This window comes from Embiotoca jacksoni, unplaced genomic scaffold, assembly GCF_022577435.1.
Source record: "Embiotoca jacksoni isolate LCO1_2020_lvr unplaced genomic scaffold, fEmbJac1.0.p SCAF_4, whole genome shotgun sequence".
In the NCBI taxonomy this organism is placed as follows: Eukaryota; Metazoa; Chordata; class Actinopteri; family Embiotocidae; genus Embiotoca; species Embiotoca jacksoni.
In genome coordinates, this window is record NW_027185392.1 from 5,002,632 (window position 1) to 5,029,769 (window position 27,138).

A 27,138-nucleotide genomic window follows, 5' to 3' on the forward strand; every position below is an offset into this window, starting at 1 on the left:
CGTCGCCCTGATCCAAAGTTCTTTTCGACTTCACTTCTTCCTCTCTGCACTTTCCAGCTTCTCTGTTGTGCCTGCTTTATTTGAGAGCGGGCTGGCACAGCTTGCCCTTTCAGTCTGCTTAATTGAGGTCTCCTCTGCCAGTTTCCTTCTTTCTCATGGTGTTTTCTGCTTCCATGCCGGGCTTCGGCCCGTGCCAAGATCGACCTCTCTATGACCTCTCTGAACTTGCCTCTCAAATACGACACTTTAAGTGTTGTGTCTTAGCTGCTTTTTTTTTTTTTTTTAACACTTTCAGATTTTAGTAATTGCTACAGTCTGGCCTATACAGTGAATGAGATTCTGCATGGCATAAGGGTGCACAACATTAGTGAATGTGCCAATGTGCCAAAGCTATTTAAATAGTAAATCAGAGACCTCATCGAGGAAGTGATTGTTTTTTGGAGTTTTTTTTAAATTATATTGATAAAATTCAGACTGATTTTGGTAAAATTGTAGGGTGAAGAAAGAAGCTTCTTGGATTTAGTTTATTTTGAAAAGGAAATGAGCGACAGCGAGCCTGAGCAGGATGGGGATGAAAGACCGTCAGAGGCAAGAAGAGAGAGAACATTAAAACTACTAATATGCTAACGAGATGTATGCCAGCTGTGACATGTGGTAAAAGTTCAGCTCCCACTGGCAAAAAAAATATTTCTGGCATCTGAGAGCAAACATAGAACAGCAGTGAGAGAGTTTTGATGTGAAGTGTTTTATCTCTGCATGTTCTAAACTGAAAGTGATCGGTACAGCCTGATGGTTTTCCCACATGCATTCACATATATTCTAAGTTAGAATACTGACTGAAAGTGCAATGAAAATTACATATTTTAAATGACTGTTAGAGCCCTTTGCAGTACATTATCATCACTCAAATATAAGTTAATTTTCCAAACAGTTGTAACAGTCTTATACATGTGACATATGGTACATTACTGTACCTGACAACAAGGCTTAATTACGAGACAATGTATACTTCTTGAAAGAAAAATACAATACCTGCGTGCGGAGTTCGGTCTCTGTACATTTACCCATTTTGTAACATGACCACTGAGTTCTCATCTGAAATCAGCAACAAAACGGGCACCAGAGAACCCTCTCTTTCTTAAACTGTGAAAATGATTACAGAGAATTTGAAAACACTGCACCAAAAATGAGCTCAGTTAACAGATAATCCAGTACGGGATCATCGCAACCATTAATAGAAGACTGAGGTAGTGCCGTGCAGCTTCCAGGTTAAATGTCTTTTGCTGCCATGGTACATTACAGCACTTAACAGTAACCGTTCATGTTTAGCTGGATGAGCGGGGGTCAGAAAATAACGACCGATGTGACCAGCTATGTCCCTGTTCTCCTGCTTGTCTCTTAGTTCGGGGGTTAAGAAGAAGCAAGGCAAACACATGGATGATGCCTGCTGCAGTCACACACAGCGGTGTGTGTACAGATAGCGCCTGGAGCTGAATGGAGCGATAAAGAGCATATGAGATTGGGCTAAGAAAAAGCAAACACAGATTTAGCCCTCAGGCTGCCAGAGACTGGCTCTGCTGCGACAAGCTGGAGTTTACACCAGCAGTCTTTCTCTTTCTGACTCAAGAAAAAAAAAAAGAGTTTATTGCAATTTAGGTTCTATGTTATAGTTTTGAACATTTTTTTTTTAGTTATGAAAGCAGAGTAGTCAAAAAAATACTTGCTATGATCGAAAAATATGATACAACATAGCCAGAGAGGGCAACAATGGTTGAAGAAAAGGTTGTTAAAAAAGCAGATTTTCTTCCCAGATTATCAAAACGCACAACATTTGGAGGACAACCAGAATTTTCCAAAACTAGATGAAATGAGAGAGAGGGACAAAGTACTTTAATGGGGAATTTTTTTTAAAGTAAGAATTTTAAGATTCAAGTGCCACTCAAAGCGAAACAAGCTGGAAGCAGACTCCTTCTGATTGTTAATGTTGCCACCCATTTAACACACAGCAGTATCAGCACTAATCTTGGTGGTCTCAGGGTTTCCAGTGTGGACCATCTGTCCACTCTGCCTGCTGACTTTTCAAAATCCTGCATGTTTCGGTCAGTGGCAGCGAGCGGTGGGTGGCTCAGAGATTTTAGAAAGGGAGCATATTGAGAGCTGATCTTCAAAGACAAATTTTCAAGTCCCTCGACTCCAATCAGGCTTTGAATCTGGCTGCAGCACATCGGTGATTAAAAGCAGGGTATTCTCTCTGAATATTTCAGGAAGTCAAAGCTGTTGGCTCTTCAAATAAAATCGCTTTGTTTGCTTTCGACAATCATTTGGTATTTTCTTGTTTTAAAAGGTCGAAACAAGCAAGCAACGGATTAATTTCATTAAATAGGGATGAGTCGCAGTTTAATAGTGGAAATGTTTGAAATGCTTTTGTTGTTTGACAGGAACACCACCATATGCTTACCTGTTTATTTTAGCCCCCTGTCTTTCTCATAGCTGTGTAATGGGAGTGAATGAACTCCAGGAGAAACTCTGTGTGAGCAACTAAGTTTATTTGGTTGGAAAAGTCTGAAACCACAACATCCACTGACCTATGTTACATGTCAGTCCTCATCATTTATCTACTGTAAGAAAGATCTTTATTTTGTAGTCTCTGACGCATTTCCCCAAAAAACTTTAACAGCCAGAGCGACTAACAGAACAGACACAATCTTTTCATTATCAGCTTTATCATTATCACCTGCATACACATGCAAGAATGCACACATAAACATACACGGCGACAAAAGCATGACAATGTGCAAACACACACCTCATCATACCATCATCATCATCATCATCACTGCAACACAAGCACATCAATTAGTTTCCTATTTGAAGATTCCAAAACTCCTCTCTTTCTCTGTCTCTCCAGTTTTAATTAATAAACACACCTCAGTAATTCATTTCACAGTGATTCTAAGGACTGTATGCTGCACAGTGTTTCCACTTTCAGCCAGTTCAGAAATATAAACTGTGTGTGTGTGTGTGTGTGTGTGTGTGTGTGTGTGTGTGTGTGTGTGTGTCCTCCCTGTGTGCACTGAGGTAAAGCTACATCCCTCATGGAATTCATCCCACACTTGTTTTTCCTTTATTTCATTAAAATGTTCAAGTATCAGTTTAAAGATTAAAGCAGCAAACCCACCACTGTTTGCATAAGTTTCATAAATTGTTTTTTTTTTAGAATAATGTTTTAAGAATGAACAAAACACTGTTTACCTCAATCCAACACAGACCGAATAAATACTGCTCAGTTAAAGCAACTGTCAGAATGTCAATGTTCACTTCATTTTTCTCACCTTTTGTAAAAGGAGAAGCAGTAGGTTGGTTCTTATAGTCTGTAAATTATAGCAACAGACAACTCAGTTATTTAATACAGTATGTCCTTGGTTATCTCTGTTGTGTTAGCTCAAAGAAAGAGAGTTGTTTCCTCTTTAAAAAGAAACTTTCCAGTATTTTTCTCTCTCTCTGTATTTGTTAGATCATAGAAGACCTTCACTCTTTTCTGGCCAAAGATTTACTAAGCAGGGGATTCACAGCTGGAGTGAAACAAATTGGACAATCACTGTGAAATCATAATCAGTTACTTTAGTGCTGCATTAAACACACACACACACACACACACACACACACACACGCACACGCACACGCACAGGCATATGCACAGTCCTGTTTCCATCCCTTCAGAGGACATTACATTGACTTTCTTTCATTTCCTGGAGACGTACCCAAACATAAGCACTAACATCCTATCTCTAACCCTTACCGTAACCTTAACCTAAATCTTACCTTACCACAAGTCTTCACCCGAAGATTTAATGATGTTAAATGGACTTGTTCTTGTCCCCCTTAAAAGAGTTGAGTCCCCACAATGTGACTGTAAAATATTTCTGTCCTCGACTAACTAACCAGCTGCATGTCTTTAAGTGCTAGAATCCATACTTTTCAGACTCATATAATAAATGGAGGAAAGATTTTGAAGGAATTTTAGTATTTACTAAAAACAAAAATAAAAAACAGTCAAATTCCTAGTACGTGTTCACATGCTTGGCCAATGAAGCTGATTCTGGTGGAACATGAAGTTGTAGCCATGACAGCAGACAATTCCTGTCTACATATTCTAAAACATCGATGTTTCACACACATCCTCAACCCGACAGCACAGAAGCTCTAAATCAACACAGTTTCAAGGTAGACAACCAACATTTAGAGTCACCAATTCAGTATCAGTCCAAATGTGAAATATATGGTCACAGTTATCTGTTCCCGATTTATTGTTTTGACTAATGGCCAGAAATGTGTCAGCAGACCATCATGATGTCACAGTGAAGTTTACCTTTGACCTTTTGGAAGTAGAATATGATCACGTCATCATTTTATCCTGTTACACACTGGTGTAATATTTTGTCATAATCAGTGAACAAATTCTCGAGTTATGACCTTGAATGTATTGTGTGTAAAACATTGTCTAAGGTTGGGAGAAGAATGTATTTTATGTTAAAAGACATTCTTCTCCCAACCTTAGACAATGTTTTACATACATATCCTTTGATTACATTGTTCATCAACCAAATATGCGTCTGAAATAATGTGTGGTCAAATGTAGTTTACAGTTCGTTTGTGTTTCCCTGTGGAGTTTGCTCCTGAACATATCAAAGAAAGAAGAACTCTTCTGATCTCGGCCGTCTTCACTCCCTCACTCGCTTTTTGAACAGAAAGAAATGACATGGAAGTTTTGTGTTTTCACAAAAATGACGCTAGATGGAGCTGTTGTCAAAAGGCACTGGGCCACCTCTCGTCACCAAACAGCCAGTTTAAGAAGGAAGTGCAGAATAATAACTTCACTGAGGCAGTAAATCTCGTCATTATCTTCTTTAATTATACAGAGAGCGGGAATGGGACTGAGAGGCGTGCCACAAAATGTTCTTTAATTACTTCCAGCAGTGAAATTTGAAACAAATGGTGGCGTTGTTGGGGGTGGGGAGGGGGGTAATCAATTTGGGAACGTGCCAGCTCATCAGATCAATACATGAAACTGCTCGTTCAGTTTATGGGCACATCAGTACATGATGTAGATCAGCTGTTTCCGTCCTGCTAATAGCCCCATTACATCTCATGCAGCCAGATGGATGCGGGCCAGCTCGTTCAGTCGGAGAAGTGCTGCCTCCCCCTGACAATGTGTCTAACTTTCTGTGACAGAGATCTGACCTTATCATTGGGAGGGGGCAGCCTTGTTAATGTGGGCTGACAGTTCATATGGGATGTTCCTCATGTTTACAAAGCATTTGGGGGTAAAGTGCAGCCTCTGATTATTTAAAGTGTCAGTTAGTGGGAAACAAATTTGACATCGTATGGTAATCTTAAGAAAGGTTGTGGATAATTCATCAGGTTTGTGACCAAACTTCAAAAACAAGAAAACTGTGATGAGCAGTTAATTTGTTGTTGTTTCAGTGGAGAACTACCGTATCTCATTAATATGCATTTCCACTCCGTGTCAACAGGTTGACAATCAATCCTGCCGACATTAAGTTCCAATTACGGGACTTTTTTTTTTTTTTTTTCCGGGGGAAAGCGGGTGGGATATGGAACAGCAGTCAGATATTGGCTGGCGTATCAGCCCTTTATATCTACTGTACTGTCTGTGCTCACAGCTGCCTTTTAACATAGCCGGATCCCCAATAAAGCTGTTCTCATTAGGGCTCCATATTTTTCTGAATCTGTTGTTAGACAACGTGACTGCAACGTGGCGCATTAAGACGGCAGGTAAATCAGCACTTACTTCCAAGTTATTTCCAGGCTGCTGCTCTGAGTAATAATCAGACCACGCACACAAAACTTATGTAGGTTTTCTCTGCATGACGAGTAGACATTAAGCAAATAACCTTTTTGAGGGCCATTCAAATTACAAAAAAAAAAAACGGAGTGTGCACAGTCTTTTAAATACAGTCTCATTGTATGATCACATTGGAATTCGTGATCAATGATTGCCACACCCAGTTGAAAAAAAAAGTCAAATCTTGTGTTGATAGTGACATGAGCAGGCTACAGCTGCTTACTTTTGTATTACTGTTTACTTACTTTGCAACTTTCCTAACAACTCCTCATCATATAGCAACTGCTAAGCTGCTACATTACCACTGCCCACGTTTTGCTATGTTAACCATAACTTGTAGTTTACTGAAAGATGAATTTCTTACATGACATCATGTGTCAGTGTTTCACTTGCCTAATTGCAATGAGAAACAAAAAGCATCCATCCTCTCACGTCTATTTGCTTTTGTGTGTTATTGACTGAGTAACAGCATCCCTCCATGACTCATTTTTTTATGCAACTATTTAGGGTTATCTTGCTATTTTTCAGGTATATTTGATACATTCTGGGGATTCAACATTTTCATAATAATTAATAAATTAATAAATGACTTAACATTACAAAAAATTCTCAGTAGTATAAATACCAGGCCAAATTTGGATTGATAAAGGAACTTTTATAGATATTGAGTGATGCATATTATTCGTTTCGCACTATGTCACATGTACACAACAATATGAAGAGCTTACTGTTTATCGCAGACTTTTCAGAGATACAAATTTAGACGAAACAAGCTCGGTGTTTATCAAATCCCATAAACTTTTATTTCATTACCATCCCAGCACAGTTAACATCATGAATATGACTGATTGTAAAAATACACATATATTGACATTTCATGTCTGACTATGACACCATTGGAATACTTTACATTTATGTAAGCATATGATGCAAACGCTCACATTCTCAATGTGATGCAGGAGGCGAAACAGCCGTCAAATGTACTGCAGATAAATCTACCCAACAACAGGACAACCATAGTTTTTACATTTACTGTGGTCTATACAAAAAAAAATTGTCTATGTACACATTGATGATTTCTTATTAAAGTGTTTTAAATTACGAAAACGTAACAGGGCTAAATACCAAAACAGTGGTTGAGTGTGAAAGTTTCAACTTGGCACAGTTTTTTCAGTGTTTATTAGTTTTATGTGTTTTGCTGTGCAGGATAGGTGGAACACTGTGGTCCAGTGATGACATGTTGCATGCCATTAATATAATGTGGAGTTCACACCATGCAACATAATATACTGACAATAATAATAATTGTAGTAATATATCAAACTAACATAAAATTATTGCACAAGACAAAATGTATCTCTCTAATATGTTTGGTCACACGTAATGCTGAATGAAATGTATATATTCAATACTTTTCCTCTTTACCTGGATACAACGTCTCTCTTGGCACACTAAGGATTGTGGTATATATGTATTTAAACATCTAAGAATACTCTGTTATTATGGGGGAGTAAATTAGAAATTAGAAAAATATGTGTCTATAATTTATGTCTCTATAGGAGAGCTATTTTACTCCAGGCAAAAAAAAAATAAATCTCATTTAGCAAGTGTTTCCTTCGCCACATCTTACATTCACAATAACTCCATAGTAAAATAGTAGTTCAAACCATCTGACTCAGTCACATTCTACATCAAGTGCGTCACCACCATCCAAACTTCTTCTGCTCCCCTTTGGCTCTCTCTTCTTGTTTAGATTTCGATCTAATGTTTAATAACTCAAACAGTGTTGCGCCTGTACTACTTGTTTTCTTTTTAAATTATGATTAGGTACACTTTTTTTTTCTTTCTGCTTGCTTGACTAACTAAGAATACAACTGTATAGATCCATTTCATAGCAGACGTGTTGACTTGTCACACTTCGTAATCACAGGTGTATTAATACACCTGTGCTTTCTCTACAATGACAAGTCAAAACGTCTGCTCTGAAAAAGGTCTATACAGGAATCATAGGTTCTTTGAGAGTTTGTTTACATCTGTGTTGTTTGGTTCACGGCGGTAAAGCTATCCGGTTTTGTTATTCTTAATGGGTTATGAGTGCATAGTTAGCATTATTTGTGGTTAGTCTGTTTCCTTTAGAATAAAATATAATGACACTCTCAGATTTGATGTATTAATTTACATACTTGGACGGCCTTTAAAGGAATCTACCTTATATTGTATGTTTGGAATAGCAGCCTCTAATACAAACTTTCCTTTGCTGTCAAACTACTGAGCGGGACCAATGAAAACAAGCTTTTAAATAAAGAATTTCACACAGTATATTCAACTATATATAATGTATGTAAACACATACAAAATGAAGCCTTGAGCTGTTCAGTTGCTGCTTAAATTGTTTAAGAAATAGCTCTGTGGCTTCATAACAATAAATGGTTCTTGGGCGAAGGACTTAAATGGAGAAAATATGTATTCTGGCAGTTAACTGAAAGTCAGTGTGATCTGTAAATGGATTAGAAATCACACTTCATTCAGACATGCATGGAGGGTGAAAAAAGAGGTGAAGTTCATAAAGAAGGTAAAATATTGTACCACCTGTCATAAAGCCAGCTCTCCCAGCACATAAGCCAGTCAAACAGTTTTCTTATCAAATGGTATGTCAGTTAAAGTTCGCTCTCTGATTGTTTGAAATTTAAATCCAACATGTGTTTCACAACGTCTCCAATTGGTAAGCTCCATTCTGGCCCCTGACTTCTCATAAACATGTCTGAAACAGCTGTGATGTGCATACACACATCTACAGTACATGGCAACAAAAGGCCATTTTCTGCACAAAGTGCCTTAATTAGAAACAACTGAATGTTCAGACTTTTTTGCATACACTGACACAGCTGCCTCGTGTACAATTTGTAGAAGAAAGGAGCACAATTCTTTATTTCTTTATGAATCACAACCCAGCACGTTTTGCTCAGTGATGAAATTGAGAAGACATTTCTCAGTACCAACCACCAGGATTCATAATTCTTAGCAAGTTTCCTTCACACTGTGGAATTCTCTAATTAGTTCCTCATGAAATTAACAGCTGCCATGGTTGGTTTGAGGGAAATCCTGCTGACTCGACATCATTTACACATAGTTGCATCACCGGTTCTAACCCCTACTCTCAAATCAGCAGGTTGCTAGAAACCTGTCACTAAAAAAAAACTAGAGAAAAGTGGATGATATTACAACCTGGTCAAACTATTTCCTCTCTTATCTCTAAAAGCTCTAAAGCTCTATGAAGCTGTAAATAAAAACCTGCAGTAGAAATGGTAACGTCAATCAGGTCATAGTGAGAACGCTTGAAGTGGAAACTTCAAGCTGGATAATATCAAATTATTGGAGAATTTTATGCCAAAATCCAGGCAGGTCAAAATGACCCCAACAGTGCTAACACAGCCACTCATCCTGTGCCTCAGCAGGGTGAGGAGGACATCTGTTCATATTCTGGACACTTGAGAAGGGCGGGGTAGTTGGACGAGTTCATCTGGAGGGAGGCCTCGGAGGAGATGGCAGACGCACTGCGGCCACGTCCAGCCCAGGCGTCTGGATGGAGGAACTGGCCGGAGTAATCTGAGCAGTTGCTGAGGCGAGGCCGATAGAAGCCTTGATGAGGCCGGTACATTTCCTCTGCTGTGTAGCGCTTCATGAACAGGTACACTGACATGACGCCCGCCGTCTGGGAGGAGTGGGAAACAATATGAGAGTTAAGACGAGGCAGACGGTTTCAATGATCAGCATTATGAAGCCAGCGTTTCTTACTGTATTGTCTTGTAGTCATGTGCTGTTATTTTCCACTGTTACAAATTAGGGCTGGGACAATATGCTTATCTCCCAATTCAATACTAACACAACACCAGGATCCATTTTTGATCTGTGTTGCAATGTTTAAGTTTTACAAGTATTCCGATTTGACAGAACAATTTATTGTGATTTTTCTTTCCACTTGTTTTCCAATAGACTATGCAAAAAAGTTTGATCTTTTAGAGACTTTGTACATAATGAGTCATATTTTCAAAAACAGTCCGTCATTGGGCTTTCTTCCAGCATTATCATTGCTACAAACCCCTTGGCTCTGTCTTAAAGCCATGCTAACTAAAAGTCTGTCATTAGGAATAGCATATAAGAGGGCAGAAGGCCATAAACCGATATAGACGTTTTTTTTACCTGTTGGTACTGTTTTAATAAAGTTAGATAAGGTACTGTTATGATTAAATTAAATGAATTACTGATATGATGAAACAAATGCAAGCAGAATCACTGGTGCTTTTATTCTGAAGGACCCGGTTAATCTCGGGCCTGAGGTGTTGATCCGGTCAACAGACGGTTGGAAAACAACAGTTAACAGAAAGTTAAACCATTAAAAAGCAGGACCTACTCATTGTGAGCTGGAATCCTGCGACTTTTAGCTCAATTTTAAAAATGTAAAAAAAAAAAGAAGAATCGCGTTACTTTAGTGAATTTGTTTTTTTTCCCCACCTCTAATTATAATAATTTCATTAATGTCATACAATGAATAATTCCAGATTATGGTCGAGTGACACATATGTGTGATTATTGACCATCAGCAATATTTAACCTCCCAGAGTAAACATTTGAGTCATGGTTTATTTAAATGCATTCATGTGCATTTGTGCTGTATGTGTGTAGAACCATTAAAAATAAGTCTATTATTATCTATTCATTCATAGAGCTTTACCAATATATGTTCCCTTAAATCAAATTTTTTTTATGTTTGATGCATAAAATGCAATGCAAAGCATGAATGCAGCGGATGAGAGGCAATTTTGAAAAAAGAAAATTGATGCCACTGATGGGTTTAAGTAAATAAACATTAATGTGAAATCATAAACTTTGACAGAAAACACAACAACCTCCCCCGTCCCATAAAATACTAAAAAGAAGTTTAGCATCTGCGGTTGACACAGACACAGAGCAACATGTTTTGGTTAGGTACAAAAGGTTTAAATAATTCATCTCAAAGCAGCTATTTAAATGTGGGATAGTGTTATACGAATTTGCTATGGTGAGGTTACCTCCGTGAGCAGGAAGGAGATGGCAGCAAAGGCAAACGACCATCCGTACTTGTAGCTGAAGTAGGCCTCGTTAGATTTGGTCCTGTTCAACATTTCATCATTAATGTTGGAGATGTACAAAACCAGACCGACAACCAGAGACAGACCTGCGGGAGGCACAGAGGAGAGACAGGCCGATGAAACCCTCGTGTGTAGAAAAGTACCAAAACAAATCGATGGTGACGTCATTCTTTTTGCCATAATTTATTACGAAACATTAATTTTGTAATCTAAAAGCATCAACAGCATTTTTGACTTAGCTCTCTTCTTAAACTTGACTGATCAAAATTGTATCAGGCCTAACAATGCAACATGCCAACTGTAGATGTATTCATCTATTGATTGTTTAGCTCGTACGTGCAGATCTTTAAACCATCAATAATCTAGAATTTGAGGAAAAACCAAAGTACCTGACAGGATGAAGAAGATTCCAGAGACAAAAGCCAAGATAGTGCGGTGTGGTCGAATGTGGCCGATGTTACTGAGCACAAAACCGATGAACATGAAGAAGAGGCTGACCAGAGGGAAGGGCGTGGCAGAACGAATCATCTCTAAAATGAGAGAAGAGAAACAAAATGAAGAGAGGAAGTGATCAGTTTGAGGGTGTTGCGTTGTTGTTTTCCTGTAAATTAGTTTTTTTTCAGTTTCATCTGTTAGTACAGTAGCAGCATAACGGGTTTTTTTTTTTGTTGTTGTTGTTTTTTGCTGGGCTGTCTTATGTCTTATCCTCACGAAGTTGGTATTTCCCTACTGTGAGAAAATGGCAAAGTACCTCCCAGAAGTAAAGGGAGTCTGTGGTACTTATTTTCAGACCCCCCACTGTGTTGTTCATTACACACAATGTTAGCATTCCAGCTAAGTGGACCAGATGTCTGAGGCCATAACGTGCATGTAACGGGACATTTAATTAGTTGTGTAAACTTTTTAGATTGCGTAGTAAACATGTCTATTAAACTCCTCAGTAGACATGTCATCGCAAGTAAACTGTTATTAGAGGAAAATAGACAAAAATAAAATGGTTTAATGCATTCACGTTGACTCTGAAATGTGAGCAGATTTATTAAGTTGAGGTTTTGAAGCATGGAATTGTATCTACGAGATCAGTTTAGCTTTGTTTTACCCAGTATGAACTGCGTCTCTCACATCAAAGTCCATCTTTGGGCCGCAGCATGAAGTCACAAGGGATTTTAGACCTGAAGTGGCTGTCTTGGAACCGCTCACTACTTGTTTACAAACTAGTACTCGTGTGTATTCATGCATGTTCACCCTAAAGGAGGTCTTTAAAACATGAAAATGGCAACCTTTCATTTTTAATACACACACAGCTCTTATCTTGAGTAGACTAGCCTTGGGGATTGGGCCAGGAATAGCACAAAACCCCATATAAGAGGGCAGCATAGCACAAAGGTGTAGACTCAAGTCACATGATTTGTACTCAGGTCAGACTTCAGCCATGTTTGTTACCACTGTAGACTTAACATAATTTAAAAAAGGATTAATTGTGCATTACAGTCCTTGTCAACACTAACCTTACGTTTGGCCAAAAAAAGGGCCGCTGGTAGATGTATGCCTTTCGCACATGGTGTTAACACACACCTCTTTCAGCTGCCAGCAGTGAGGTTTGTTAGCGGGACTGTCTATCGTGCGCCCACTATACAAGTATACAGCTGCCCAACGAACTAGTAGGTGTCACATGACAATAATTACACCCCTAATTCTGCTTCCTTTCCGAGAGTTTAATCATTCAGCACTTAATTTCCAGTTTCTTCTGAAATATCTCGGATTACTTATTTTCTCCTTTACTGCAACATTTACCCCCCAAATAATATGACATACTGCATCAAAGAATATCTGTCAAACAACAAAACACAAAATAAGTAGACAGTTATGAACCCCTAAATGAAGCTAAAGTTTGTATTCTTTTGTCAGTGTTTTTTCAACTGCCCGGTTAAAATGCTTGTTCCAGCCTTAATGTACGCTAGCTTGATAGTACAACACATCTTAAATGGCCCCTCACAGCCAATGAGAAGTTCCATGCTACTAAAACACTGTGTACCAGTTTTGTTTAGTTTCACTAAACTGAAGAATTGCTCATATATGTAATAGTGGCATGTGAACAGATACTTACTGAGTACACTAACAGTGGACTCAGAGGTCATCTGGACATTAGTGGGCATCACATACTCGATGGTAAAACACCGTCCTTTCTCATCCCCTGGAACAAAGGACAGGGGAAATGTATATTTAATAAGATTTAACACAAATCAGGAGTTCAGAACTCTACACAACTGATTAAACTGTTAACAGCGACAAAATCCAACCACGTAGAAAATAACATTATATATGTGGAGTACGTAGACGTCTTGCAGCCTTCACATGATGAATACCTATAATGGCAAAACGATGACTATATTTCAGAAATGTTAAGTTTTCAGACGGGATTCATTTTCATTTTCTGAAATTAGTCAACTTTGTGTCAAGTCTGTGAAAAAAAAAAAAAACAGTTTATTTCATTTTTGAAGCCGTTGAATGCTTCCTAAAAACATTCTCAAGTTGCAGCAAAACTTGAAGTCTGTTTAATGTAATGCACCGTTTCTAATGTCAGCACTTGTTTGAGGATCGCCCAGCGTCAGATTTTAGCACCTTTCTCTTTATCACTCTGACACGTACAGTACAAAGTCTGGTACCAAAACACACAAACTGATGTCTTTCTCAGCACTTCATTAACCCCAAACACTATAAGGTGTTGAGTTGGATGATAACCCAGCATATGTAATTAGTTCTCTTAATGCGTGCACAGATTACAGTGATACATAATATTCTGTGTTTGGGAGGCTTTTCAAGGAAAATATGTTTAAAACTAAAAAGAGTCAAATTAACCTGGCATGTTCTGCTGACTATTCATCGGGGATTTAGCCAGTTGTTGACTCAGTGTTTATAGTTTTTCTTGGTGTTCTGAGTCAGTTTTGATTCATTGCTTTGGTGTTATCAAAAGTCTCCCTTTGAGTGTGTGAAGATTGGCTACCTACTTCTTGGTGATATTACACTTCGGAATGCAGTTTATCCACTATTGCTTGGTTATGGTAGACAGGCTTATATGTGGGGCAATCCAGAAGTCCAGAATCCAGAAGTCTCCAGACTGCTACTGTTGCATGTAAAGGGAGCTCAGCACTGTGATATGCACGAAGCAGGAGGAAGTCATAACCATTGTAAGTATTGAATCTTACTTTGCTTGTTCTACATCAGCACCTGAGGTACACAGGTTTTGGTGACCACTGGCATGTGCACATTTGGGATGAGCACAAAGCACGAATAAAGTTTTATGTCCAATTTTTGGGGAACAGATAGAAGTCGCAGGGAGTAAAATCTAGCAAGGAGGCATGGTGGAGAGCAACCAGTGTGTTGAGCAGCAACGCTCTGTGGGTTGGCACGTTGTCATGTTGGAGAACCCATGAGCCATCACGACACAGTTCAGGTGGTTTGCACCGAATGTATTCAGACTCAGAACGTCACAGTAGAACTCAGTGTTGACAGTCTGATCCTGGGGGACAACTTCACTGTGCATGCCCAGAGGATGTCAAAGACAATCCACCTGGTAGGCATTCGGAAGCATTTGAAGAGTTTCAGTTGCCAATTTGCAAATGTTCTTATGCCAGTGGTCAGAAAAACACGTAACTCAGATACTCATGTTGATCAAGAGACCTAACTTGGAATACTTACTCATGAAGGTTACAGCTTCCGTCTGCTCCATGCACGTCTAGTCTCTGTTTTGCCATGTAGGCATTGTACTGTATCGTCACTTCTCTCTCCCACACTCTCGCCTGTTGTTTCTCCATCTTCTTTTGTGCGGAAGTCAGCATTTGACGAATGTCACGAAATGAAAAACCTGTTCGCACAATCAGCTATTATGTAGTGTAAGTGAGGTCTCTGTGTTTTATTTTTTTTGTGGGGCGGAGGGGGGGGGATTGGTTCCCTGCCTTGGGTTGTTGAACTTGTGACTGTAAAGCTAGTGTTTGTTCTATTATCATTATTCAGCACAACAGAATGGTAACGTCTTAGCCATTACTAATGTAATAGTAACAGAGGAAAATGATAACTATTACAGAAAATGTTAATTATGCTCTCACAAAAAGCAGAGGACTTATTTTTAGTAAATCACGAAGGACCCCAATTACACAGACAGAAGATCCTCTACTTGAATGAAGCGCTAAAAGCATAGCGCCCGATGACCTCAACCGACATCAATACCTCGTCAAAGCATTGTGCAACCTCGTTCACGTTCGCTGGTGTTACAGCATACTGAGATAGTGAGCAATAATGTTTCTGGGTCAAATACTGTGCACCAGAACAGCTAAGTGGGCAATAAGGTCACTCAGTCACCCCTAAAAGACACACTGAATCATCAGTCGTTTTATAACATGGGCCTGTGACATGGCAGGAAAACAGCTGTTACCTAATCACAGCTGGACTGCCTACATGTTTCACCATGGCTGAACAATTATGCCTGAAATGGGACAGAGAAGGTCAATTGTGGCACATGGGTTAATGGAACATTTCAACAGTAAGCGGAATAAATGTTGTTACAGGTTAAGTTACCATTTAAGTTAGTTCTGAATAAACACAATCTATTTTAAGTCCATGGTGAAAACATCAAACATTCAGTGTAGTCACAAAGACATTTTTAGTTTGATATTTACAAAAAGAATCTGCCAATTTGAACCCCAAAAGAGATCTCACAGGGCTTAGGATCAAAAAACTTTGTACAGGCGTTATCCCAAAACACTAGAAGGAAACAAAAAAGAAGCCTTCGACGGTACATGGATCTAGCGGAACTCCCCAGTGGGTAGTTACTCTCAGGGGATCCCCAGCACTGTTTGGTCCAAGGTCACATAATGAGAGTAATAAATGACAGCACACCGTTTTGGCACCAACGTCAACACATTCAGCAAAGCAACACAGCATATCGCAGTCATAGAATGAACTCTTTCTGTTACGAGAGGGAGCAAGAAGGTAAGAGCAAAAGTTGATCCCTGGTTTACTCTGGAACAATACTTGTCTGAAGGATTGCGTCTCCAAGAAAAGATTCAAAAACTGGCAGTTAGTGTTACTTTTATCCAAAGTCCATGCATGCCTCTGTGATGTTGGAACTGGGAAGGAACATTATTTTTTTACCGTCCAAAAAGGTGTGTAACCATGCAATGTGGAAATATTTAGCGTGGAAAGCTACGATGGGAAAAAAAGGCAGGTCAAAAAGAAGGAAAAAGAAAATGCAGTCGAGGAGCAGAGGGTTTTCTGCTTCAATCCAAGATGCCTCTGGTGCCAGAGAATAGAAAGCTGCCATTGGGTAGGTCATGAGGAAAGAAGTCTTGGAAAGCCATCTATCAACTGGAATAAAAATACATTACACTTTGAACGGTAGAACATAGAACTGAAAGACAGAATGGAGATAACAAGGGAAGGTACTGGTACTCCGGATGCTACAGAGGTAAAAGCACAGTTTAAAAATTCATGCTCAAGTATTCAAACACTAAGCCATGACCAGTCTTCAATACAGCGGTCTAGGGGTTAAAGACAAGGAAAGAAACACGTGACAAGTGACTGCCATTCAAATTATATTGAAAAATAAACATTGAAACCTACATTCACCAAATCTATGTGCAAGAGAGTACATACTTATACAATGATGAGTGAGTGGACGATGTTTTTAAATGTGCTCATCTAAAACAAACCCATGTGCACATGTTCATGACTTTCACTTGTGAATCCATAGCGCACAGTTAAATATTTCCATAATTATTCCATATAAGCTTGATAGGAATCAAAGTTATGCTGAATTTACTCATCGTTCACCAATTATCCTAAATATATAATATGTAAAGAGTGAAGAGGCTGTTCCTGTTGCCGGCAAACAAAGTGCCACACAGTAATATGCATGAAGCAGGGAAAATCTACACCAGTCTGTCCTTTGCCCTCTGCACATTACAGCGCTGCAGTCTGTTCTTGCATACTTCATACTAACTCACCTGCCAAGAAGCAAACCCTCCAGAGCCCAGAGTGGAGGGACATGCGTACCTCAGTGCTCTGGTTGAGGGGAAGGATGACTCCCTCCTCCAGGTAGAGCCAGTAGTCGGTGCTTACGGCGATCCCCAACAGGCCCAGGGCGCAAACAGCGAACACGCTGCTCAGCAACGTCAGTGCCTTCCTGCCACATAGGCTCATACCACAGCCTTAACAGCAGGGGGGGGGGGGCACCGCTGGCAGAAAGGGGAGCTGGGAAAGGGACAAACAGATAAACATCGTGACCAATTTCACCAAACTAAAAGGAACTAAGTTATCATAAAACAAATAGGAAAAACATTTCAGAACAAGAAACCTAAACCGAACCACCTGCTTTTTGTGTCTAAATCAAACCAATTTGCGACTGTGTCACGCTTAACTTAAACCAAGATCTTTTCCTGAACCTGCTAGTTTTTAGTGTCTAAACCTAAAGCACCTTACTTTTCGCTGCCTGGCGAGGCAAAACATGACACTGACATGGTATGGTCTAGCGGAGGGAAAGGTGTATTAAATGCTTTGGCATTATATTGGGCTCATCCGTTACCAGGTGGTGGAACGCTCTGGCTATTGTTTTGAGGTTTATTGTTTAATTTAATTCAAGGTAATTAACTGTCGATGGATATCCGTTGAGAATAAATAGAAAGTAATGAATATGAAAGCACAAAGCACAACAGGGGACTTTTTTTCCTCTCAGCTGAAGAGCAAATATGGGAAATATTGTCTCCTTCAAATTTCTCATTAGAATTAAAACAACTACATTGCGCAGGAAAAACGATTTAATTTAATTTAACATTAGAAACTGAAGATATGTAATTGAAGGAAGTGATTTTACATAAATTCTCAGTATGCTGCCACATTAGGCACCCACTGTGAGATTAGAAAGATGGAGACAATATGTGAAAGGATTTTGAGTTTATCAGAAGATTCATGGTATTTTTGGCATCTGGCTCTCCATGGATCAACTTCAAGTATCACGAGTGGATGTAAAGTCTCAGGAGAACAAAGCAATACGATTTCCATACAACTGCTTCATTGTATTGCAGAACCAGTGCAATTACAGTTAATAGATGAGATGAGATGTGGAACTCGTGATTAAAATTCATGGTATTTTAAGATATTGCAACTAATGTTTCTGCAACAACGTATGTTTTCAACGTAGTTGGCACTGGAAACTAAGATGTTTATATTTTCTACCCCTCGATTAGTTGCATCTCGTAGGTTAGACAAGTTCTGGGTTTTTGTCTTATTCAAACAATGTTTAACACAAATTATAAATATATACATAACCTTATAGAAACCATTGGACATTCCATCAATACGTTTTATCCATATTGTAAATTGTGTTCTGTAGCTTTGTCCCTGTATGATAATTAATGACCTTATGCTCCAGAACTCATCCCTCTTATAGGTAAAGAAAGTTGCCACATTTGTTAGATACAAAGAGGGAGGAATCCTAGAAGACAATTGTTCTATTTTACACTATATTAGGGTGTCCTATGTTTCAGAAGTTAAAATTAAATTGTATCTCTTTAAAAATTGGAAATAACCGATTTTGACCTTGCTTTATGTGTCAGAATAGAAATTATGACCTTGGTTGTGCACATGGTTGTGCACAGGTGGAAGAATTCCTACCATCTCAGAGCAATAGTCTGAGGTGTATTTAATCCTAAAGTTACTCATATGAATTTGTATTTCCAAGTTGATAATTGACTTAAAGAACATGAATCACTTATGAATACAGTCACACAGCTGTGGAAAATATTTTTTTCAATAAAGCAAATAGTAACACAAAATAGAACATAAAATCCAGGTACACAACATTTTTCTATCTTTGAACTATTAACTACAGGTCAGTGAAGAGTGATGGTGATTGGAAGCAGTTGGAATGCAGGGCTAAGCAATCAGGGTTTCACTAAAGCACAAAGGAGCAGCATTAATGCGAAAGCACTATTGTTAAATTGCAGCTATTCTTGGCTATGGAGCAATCAGTGGCCATTCATTTACAATGTCCATGTAAAGGCTCTATTTTCAGGCAGTTCGTATTAAGCTGCAAGAGGATGGACGCTCTCCAAACAATAGACCTTTTTGTATCCTGCACTCACCCAGAGGGCTTTTTTTTATTTTAGCTGTACGGCACAAAAAGCACACAGTGATGGGGTGATTGCATTTAAATATAGGCTTCCACAAATAGGCTGGTATTACCCTATTGTTGGGTAGGCTGCATTAAGGTAATGTGAATACTTTTTTTTCAGTACTGGGTAGATTGCATTTTGAAATTCATAGATTTTTCTCCCTTTTTCAGTTGCTAATTCCAGTAATGCTGTTACTTACTTGGCTTCCTTACTCTGAAAACTCTGAAAGTTATCTTCAGAATTCTTTTCTACACATTCAATAGCACCACAAGATTAGCCTACTAAATACCAAACATGTCAATCCTGGATTGCTGGTACTAGGTTGGATCAGCGAGAGGAAAGCTCTTCCAGTGTTTAGTTGTTATCTTTAAGTAGAGGTAAGGTTAGGGTTAGGATTAAGGAAATGGTAAAGGAACGTTGATTTACAGTAAAACAACCAATCACAGTAGCATAGAGTTTAGAGCAGAGGTCTTCAACAGGGGGTCTGTGACCCCTAGGGGGTCCGCGGAGGTACTGCAGGGGGCCCGTGAAATTTTTGGTTGATTAGACAATTTTTCCCTATTTTTTTTTTTCCTTTTTTTCCCCCACAAATTTAAATGTCTTTAAATACACATTAACATGAATCCAACATATTGTAGCGAATGGATAAACGGAGGCAGAAGATGTTTCAGTCAGAAATGCACACATTCAGCGACACACAGGAGCTCTCCCAAGCTGGGCACCGGTTCACTCACAGCGTGAGACGAGCCTGGACCTGTCCCTCCAAGCCTCCTGCACTCCTCCAGTTTAATATAAAAAAAAAAATGTTTTATACAATATACAGTATATAGTAGGGGGTCCCTGCTCCATCTCTCTATCAGTTTGGGGGTCCTTGGCCTGAAAAACGTTGAAGACCCCTGGTTTAGAGCATGCTTCCCTCCAACTCATCTAATTTTTCCCCAACCACTCTAGATCCTTTGTGTCACTTCCTGTTACTATCATGCTGGGACTCTTAACTCGTAAATCTCGGCTCTCCAACACAAAATCTCGGCACAGCAGCTAATTTTAATTTGTAATTCACATTTGCTCGACTCTTACACCTGTGTTGCAAAATTTCCATTTCCGTTAGCTTCGCAGTCAGCAGTGGCTTATGTCTCTCTCGCAGTGTGCTAGATGTTCCGTTTTTTTTCCTCTGCCTTCTTCAGCAATAAAAGTAGTTGTAATAAATGGAGTCTTTTTGTAGCATTTGAGGCCAGGCTTGCTGAAGTAGAAGCACAGTTGAGTACAATGGAAAAACAAGCCATTAGCTGTTGTGGCTTATTAGGCCCCAGTAGCAGGTGAAGGACCAAACCAACGTTGCCCCTGTTAGCTGTCCCCTAGCAGGTCCTGAACAGCCAGGAAGCCAGGCCGGCTGGGGGACAGTACGAAGGAAGCTTAGCTCTAAACAGAAGCCTGCAGTAACTGGTTGAGGCTGATGGCTGCCCACCGCTATCTGGTTCTGTCTGAGGTTTCTTGAAGACTAGGTTGATGTGGGATGGTCAGTCAATCCCTCCAAATGGTAGGGCTGCCTTCTTATAAATCTGGAATGACTTTATTTTCTATTCCTACATGCGCTAAGATACAACGTGTGGGTACGGACGAATTGGAGCTTTTTGGAGGCCTGAACTTAGCTGAACGAGCTCTGCCTCATTTTGTTTTTCGGTTGACACGGAGAAAATATGGCACAAAAAAATTAGTTAATACGCAAAACAGACATGCGTGTACAGCTGCTTTAGGATTAGACCAGAACCCCTCAGACTGCAGACTCATGCACTCAGACTGCTTCAGTCCCTCATGAATAATTCTAGTCATTGTTCTGGTGTCTAAAGGACTGTGTGGTGACTGATCTCAGCTGAGAAAAAATAAAAAGGATTTTCATTGAGAAATGTTTCTCATTAAATGTTCAAAGCCACTAAGACCAAAGCTTTTAGTGTCTCTGCTTGCAAAGAGATACACAAAACCCCCTTCCTTGTGTAAATATCAGTGCTTCTTTTAACCTGTTTGAATCAGCAGAAGCTTTGCAATTTTTTACAGTAAAAAAGATATGAAAGATATTGAAAGATATTTTCTTGTTCAAAACCAGAAACTATAGGTTGCTTTTACTCATAAAAAAAGTTGATCATTTTAAGGATGTTACACTAGTTCTAAGAAGACCTATAATGTCAAAAATGTAAACTTACATGTTTACTTTTTCCAACATTAATGTAATACTGAACAACACCACTAGGGGCCCAGAGGCCATGCTGGCATCAAGTAGGGCAGATGTACAACAGTAAAGGGCACATCATCACCAAAAGTAGGGCAATTCCACTCCTGTCTACTTCCTTCATATGTTGTCCTGTCGACCTTAATTTAAACAGCTCGCTGCCAAAAATACCACGTGTTCCAACAGAAACTTCAAATGCAGTGGCTTTTCAACTGTTGAAAGAGGCAGGGTAAAATATGCATCATGACGACAATTTATTTATATATATTTATCTCAAATGCATAATGAGGCAGAAAGTCAAAGCAAGGCGAGCTTTACTAAAGAAAAGAGTAACAGTAAGATACAAACTGGAGCAAAATTTAAAAATAGGTAACACCCAAAAAAACTGAAATAAACAGGCAGATAAGAAGCTGAGCACAGGTAGATGCAGGCAATTGCGAACTCGATCCAAACGTAACAATCTGGCAACTGGGAGGAGAACAGGCTGGGCTCTAACTACCTTATGGAAAAAAGAGACATGGGCAGGTACAGAAACCGGAGGTAAAAACAAAACAATGGCACGAAAGGAAGCGCGCATGGACACTAAAGGCGAAGCATTCCAAAATAAAACAGGAAGTAATTACACAGAGTACAAACACGGTGTGACACGATGTTTATTTTGTCTAAATGTTAAAGATTAACTGTGGAAGTTTTACTTTGCCTTCGTCTTACTTGACAGAAGTCGAAGCACGGCTGCTTTAAAGAATAAATATTGTCCGCCTGGGCTGAACTTTGAATTGTATTTGAAAGAACTCGGCTAAATGTGGCCCACGAACGTGGCAGAAAGTATAAAGTGTCACTCCAAAAACAACCGACACTCCAATTAGAATGTGTGTGTTTCTGCATCTCTGTCGAGGCTTCGTCAGTGTCACGGCGTGGATCTCTCTTGGCATGCTTATTGACCCAGTTACTGCTCGCTGTAACAGCGTGGCTGCGAGTGCAGGCCCCGCGTTGCCTCCGACGTGGACAGGCAACGAACACTGTGCGAGTTAGTTCCCGTCGGCCGATGTTGCTGGGGCCGGCCAGCGGGGCCCTGAGGACAGTCGCAGTCCGATGCACGAGAGAGGAGATCCGTCATCAAGACACAGCTGGCTGAAGCCGGCAGCTCCCGTCATTTGGGCAGCTGAGGTCTGCTTTTGCAGTTCCGGCAGACGTACTAATGGGAAAGCCCGACACATGTCAACAGTGTGGAGTGACAGGTCGCACATCATCACGCGCCGCACGCATCATTATAGAGCCAATTTTACTTGCCCACATTAAACTCGCATAACTATATTACATACAAAAGGAATGTGTCACGGGTCATAACAGTGTTTCAAAGGTTTTTCTGTATTTCATCCATCCAAAATGTTCTCCAGTTTTTAATCACGCTTCTGAAGGTCTCCCATGTTTTCTTGGTATTCTAACATGGCTGAGGAAAACGATCCCAACAAGCCAACACATGCCCCGCATCGTCCGCATCAAACAAGTCGGCAGGAGATTATACACTATTTATATCGTTAACACTATGTCCAACTACAATTTTAAGATTTTGGAGAAGGATTCTCTTTTTGAAATACACTAAATAATAGCTGATAATTTTTTTTTTTTTTTTTTTTTTTGTCCATATGCTCTTTTGAGTCAACTATTATTTTTCAGCTATGTTGGCCTCCAGTAGGGAGCTAACAAGCCGGAATAATTTGTCTGCGGTCTAATTTTGGAGATGCCTCTGCCCCCTCTTGAAGGCATGCCCACCCAAAAAAAGAGAAAATACACACTGCAGTTGAAGCCGAGTCCCTGCCGTAGGCCTGACAGCTTACAACGCCTCATCTGGCAAACAGCAGAGAGAGGTGGTGGCGATGCGAGTTCGAGCTGTCAACAGACAGAGAATTAAGTGGATGTTTTTTGTGTTATATTGTCACTTCTTCTCTACACAGAAATCACAGGATGCAGGTTACAAAAGCAGGCAACGGTCTTTTTTGACATTGCCACACATGTGCATATAAATGGTTGAGAACCAGCTGACCTGACATAGGAGGTGTTTTCTTCCCTCACCCTCAAGACCCAAGAGCAAGTCTGCAAAAGAATGCAGTACATCTCTCCTCTGTAATGCCAGATCATCTTAATTGAAATGGGCAGCTCTGGTTAGAGTCCAAATATGTCATGCCGTTCCAAAGGCAGTTCTCTTATGTCTTTCAGCAAAAGATTTCGTCTTGGAGCTGTCGTCCCTCCCTCACACAGTATCATGATTGTTCTCATATCTTTTTATAATTATACCATACTGCTTAATTTCAGGTTGTCATGTCTATAACAAAGATGGCGGGCAGGTCTAATTCATTTAATAATTGGATGACACAAGTAGTGATCTCTAAAAGGGCTGACACTCAATTGACTCTGGCATGAAAGAAACCGTGAGCTACAGTAATAACACGAACATCCATTTCCCTCCCGTTCGTCGTGAGGACAAGTATTCCATTTATAAGTGCTTGACTTGGCCCTGTCGCCAGGCAACGCTATACAGAGAGGCCTCCACATTAGTTAAGCTTGAATGAACTGATGAGCGAGTCCTAAAACAAGGCTTCCTATTTGGTTGTGTATTTTACATGCTGGAGCGGCGGTGCAGAGGAAAACATGAGAAACACATCAGAGACACATCAGAGAAGATGAGAGAGGAAAAGATACACAAGTCATGTCGCACGCAGCCATATAGGTACTTAAACACACACTGAATAATAACACTAGTTAAAGCTATTTACAGTAATGTTCTGCATGTGACCGAACAGTAAGACTTTTATGTGCTTATACTGACAGCTACACCCTGGTACACTCTGTTCTACTATACAGCTACATCATTAGTCCACATCCAGAACAAAATGTTTAAAATTCCTGTAAAACTTTAACAAAACTTTCACACTCTAAAAAAAAAATAGATGTTGCCATCTCTAAATTGAAACTAAAAAGCGGAGTACTGTCATACTAGGTGTTTAAAAACTGAGCACAGTGCAGCTGTCATCACCGGAGAGCACTGTGTTCACTTTTTGAGGATATTCCCATCAGGATGTTTTTGTAGTCTTAGATGTGCAACCTCCTGACTAAGGACATGCTGTACATGGGTCTGATATTACTATGATCTCAAACAGGATGGGCACATTATTATAAAACTGCTCAATACACACTGGGGGGCATTGAGCATGGTTCTCAATGTGGAATAGCTGTGTTTTTCTATTGGCTGGAGTGACAACTGTGAACAGAGGAGGCGAGACACCAAAGAGGAGGATGAAAGGAGGAAGACTGCATGATTTTAATGACAAAACACATAGAGGGTGCTGTAAACCCCTTTGTAGCACAGTCTGGATCCTTAAATCTTTGAAACTTGGCCCATTACGGCTATCATGTAAAGCTGCATGACAGATGAGAAAAACAAAAAATAAAACTTCTGACCGCCAGCCAAACATTCAAGTTCAAGTCAGCAGTTCACCAACATGAAAGAGCATACCTGCACATTTTATTGTTCAGGCAACAAAAACACCTCAGTTTAGGCCCACTGACTGTGAAATTGTTTTTGTTTTTATAATCCCAAACCTCTGGAACATCTTTGAGTCTTTCTAAGAACTATATGGACAAATAAGTCTTTCACACTCAATAAAATGAAGGGATCTACAAACAGGGAAGAGCCAGTACGTATCTAATTATTGATTGGATTGCGACTTCATAAAAAAAAACGTTGTTTTTTTCCCCAGTGTAATATTTCGCATCAAAAGATGATTACGTTCCGATTATTTAACGAAACTGGCAAAGCACTGCAGCAGAAAGGAAAGAAAAAAAACCCTACTTTTTATTGACAAGATTATAGTTTCACCCTCCAGATCTAATATAATACCATACGAGCATACATGTTTCTTTTACAATTCCACATCCTAAAGCTTAGAACTATTGTATGAATTTGTATAATTATTATGTAAATTGTAAATCATAAAATGTACATTATTTTGTCATTTGTCATTTAAAACACACACATATTATTGGCTGTCTTAGTACAAATGTTTATATATCATGTCGCCAAAATCTATTTGTTGCCAGCTGTTTGTTCCTGCTGCCGTTTAATCTCTGGCTCAGGCTCAAATCGCTGTCCGCGGTGCTGAAACAGTCACTCACGTCCTCAGCAGTCAGTTAATAATAGATTTAGGCTGTTGTTTAACAAGAAGGCAGTGGACGCGGACTGAACTAAAACCTGTTTATCCAAGTCCTTAGATTTGGTTCTTTTCGTACCGTATGTTTGTTATTTCACGTGTTATTGACAGCAACTGTGCAGAGACCAAATTCTTAACATCTTTTTTTTTTTTTTCTTTTTTTTTTTTCCTTCCTTTTGTCCATTTTCTCTTATTCTAAAAGAACGAGCAGTTCTGTCACACCATATACACCTTCTCTTTCTTAACGTCACGTTGCATTATATTCTTCATTAGATATGCATTGTGACAGAAAGGTTTGAATAAAAAAATTGAAAAAAAAAAAAAACAGTTAAAAGTGTAAATTATTCTCTTCTGACATTTCTCAAGTTTTTAACTAAACGAAGTGCAGCGTGAAGTGTGCGGCTGCGTCTGCAGCAAAGTCAGAAAAAGACCAAACTCAACTCCTAATATATCAAATGGAAGAAAAAAATGAGTTTGAGTAGGTAAATAAGGCATCCAGTCTGATTATGAGTGCAAGGGCAATTTCCATTCGTTAATGTAAATCGTCAAACAAGCCTCAGCAGGCGTAAAGGAAAACATTCAAGGCATTCAAAACATCAACGACAAAACAAAGCGTTTTGTCATATCTGCGTTTTTTTTTTTTTTTTTCCAGCGCAATTCTTTTCTGTAACATTCCTCTTTACAATAGACACACACACACACACACACACACACACACACACACACACACACACACACAAATAAAAAGTTGGGTAAAAACGGTTTACCTTCAAAAAGAAGACTCGTTGAAGAAAGCGCGTCTCTCCTCGCTCTCTATTCTCTCCTCTCGTTTCGTCCCCCGCTCGGTCGCTCCTCGTTATCTCGGGTTTGGCGCGCGACGAGCTTGTGCGGCGGACGGGGACCCGCGGCTGCGTAGCTCGCGCACCACTACCATCCGAGCCAGTGCAAAACCGCGGTGGCGGGGCACGTGGCACACAACTCCGCTCTCCAAAACTCTCTCTTCAGGTGTGCGAAGGAGAGAGGAGGGGGGAGGAGGGTGGTGGGGGGGATTGCTGTGTTAAAGTGATGTGGAGTGAGTTCGTGGTTTAAACCCAACGCAACCCTCGGGGAGCTACGATTCAAGCTCTCCACACATGTTGGTTTAGCAGCAGTTCAAAACACTGTACTGTTCTAGGTGCTTTTGCAATGGGCGTACAACATTTAAAAAACTTTTAAATTTCGATTGAATGCCCGCATTTGGGCCGATACGGAGGCCAGAAAACCACAAGCATGCCGACTGTGGTTTATGTCACTTTTTTTTTTTTTTTTTTAGTCCCATTGAAGTCCCACAGACATGGAAACGTAACACTGGACATCCTATATAATGCACGTAAACAACATTTATTGCTAATCAGGCAAACAAATAATATTCACCATCTTATATTCTAGTTTTTTTTTTTATTTCAAAAATTACATTCTTATATAACATCATGCAACCAGCTCTCGATTGCTGTAGTAATTTAGAAAAAAAAAATGTCTGTACCTGTATTTGTTTGGTTCTCTG

The 27,138-nt window shown here is 39.6% G+C and overlaps 1 protein-coding gene across 2 annotated transcripts; it reads right to left on the minus strand.

Moving 5' to 3' along the window:
• Positions 1 to 6,640: 6,640 nt before the first annotated feature.
• LOC138209173 (voltage-dependent calcium channel gamma-5 subunit) lies at positions 6,641 to 26,553 on the minus strand. 2 transcript variants are annotated; one of them, XM_069167568.1, is made up of 6 exons: positions 26,363 to 26,553; positions 16,998 to 17,244; positions 13,103 to 13,189; positions 11,385 to 11,525; positions 10,936 to 11,081; positions 6,641 to 9,578 (listed from the first exon to the last, which is right to left on the minus strand). In XM_069167568.1, exons 2-6 carry the CDS (start codon positions 17,191 to 17,193, stop codon positions 9,315 to 9,317), a joined length of 834 nt encoding a protein of 277 aa, XP_069023669.1. In that variant the 5' UTR covers positions 17,194 to 17,244; positions 26,363 to 26,553; the 3' UTR covers positions 6,641 to 9,314. The 2 variants fall into 2 exon arrangements, with proteins under 2 accessions (XP_069023669.1, XP_069023670.1); XM_069167569.1 differs by lacking the exon at positions 26,363 to 26,553 and adding an exon at positions 23,184 to 23,254.
• Between the last annotated feature and the right edge of the window lie 585 nt (positions 26,554 to 27,138).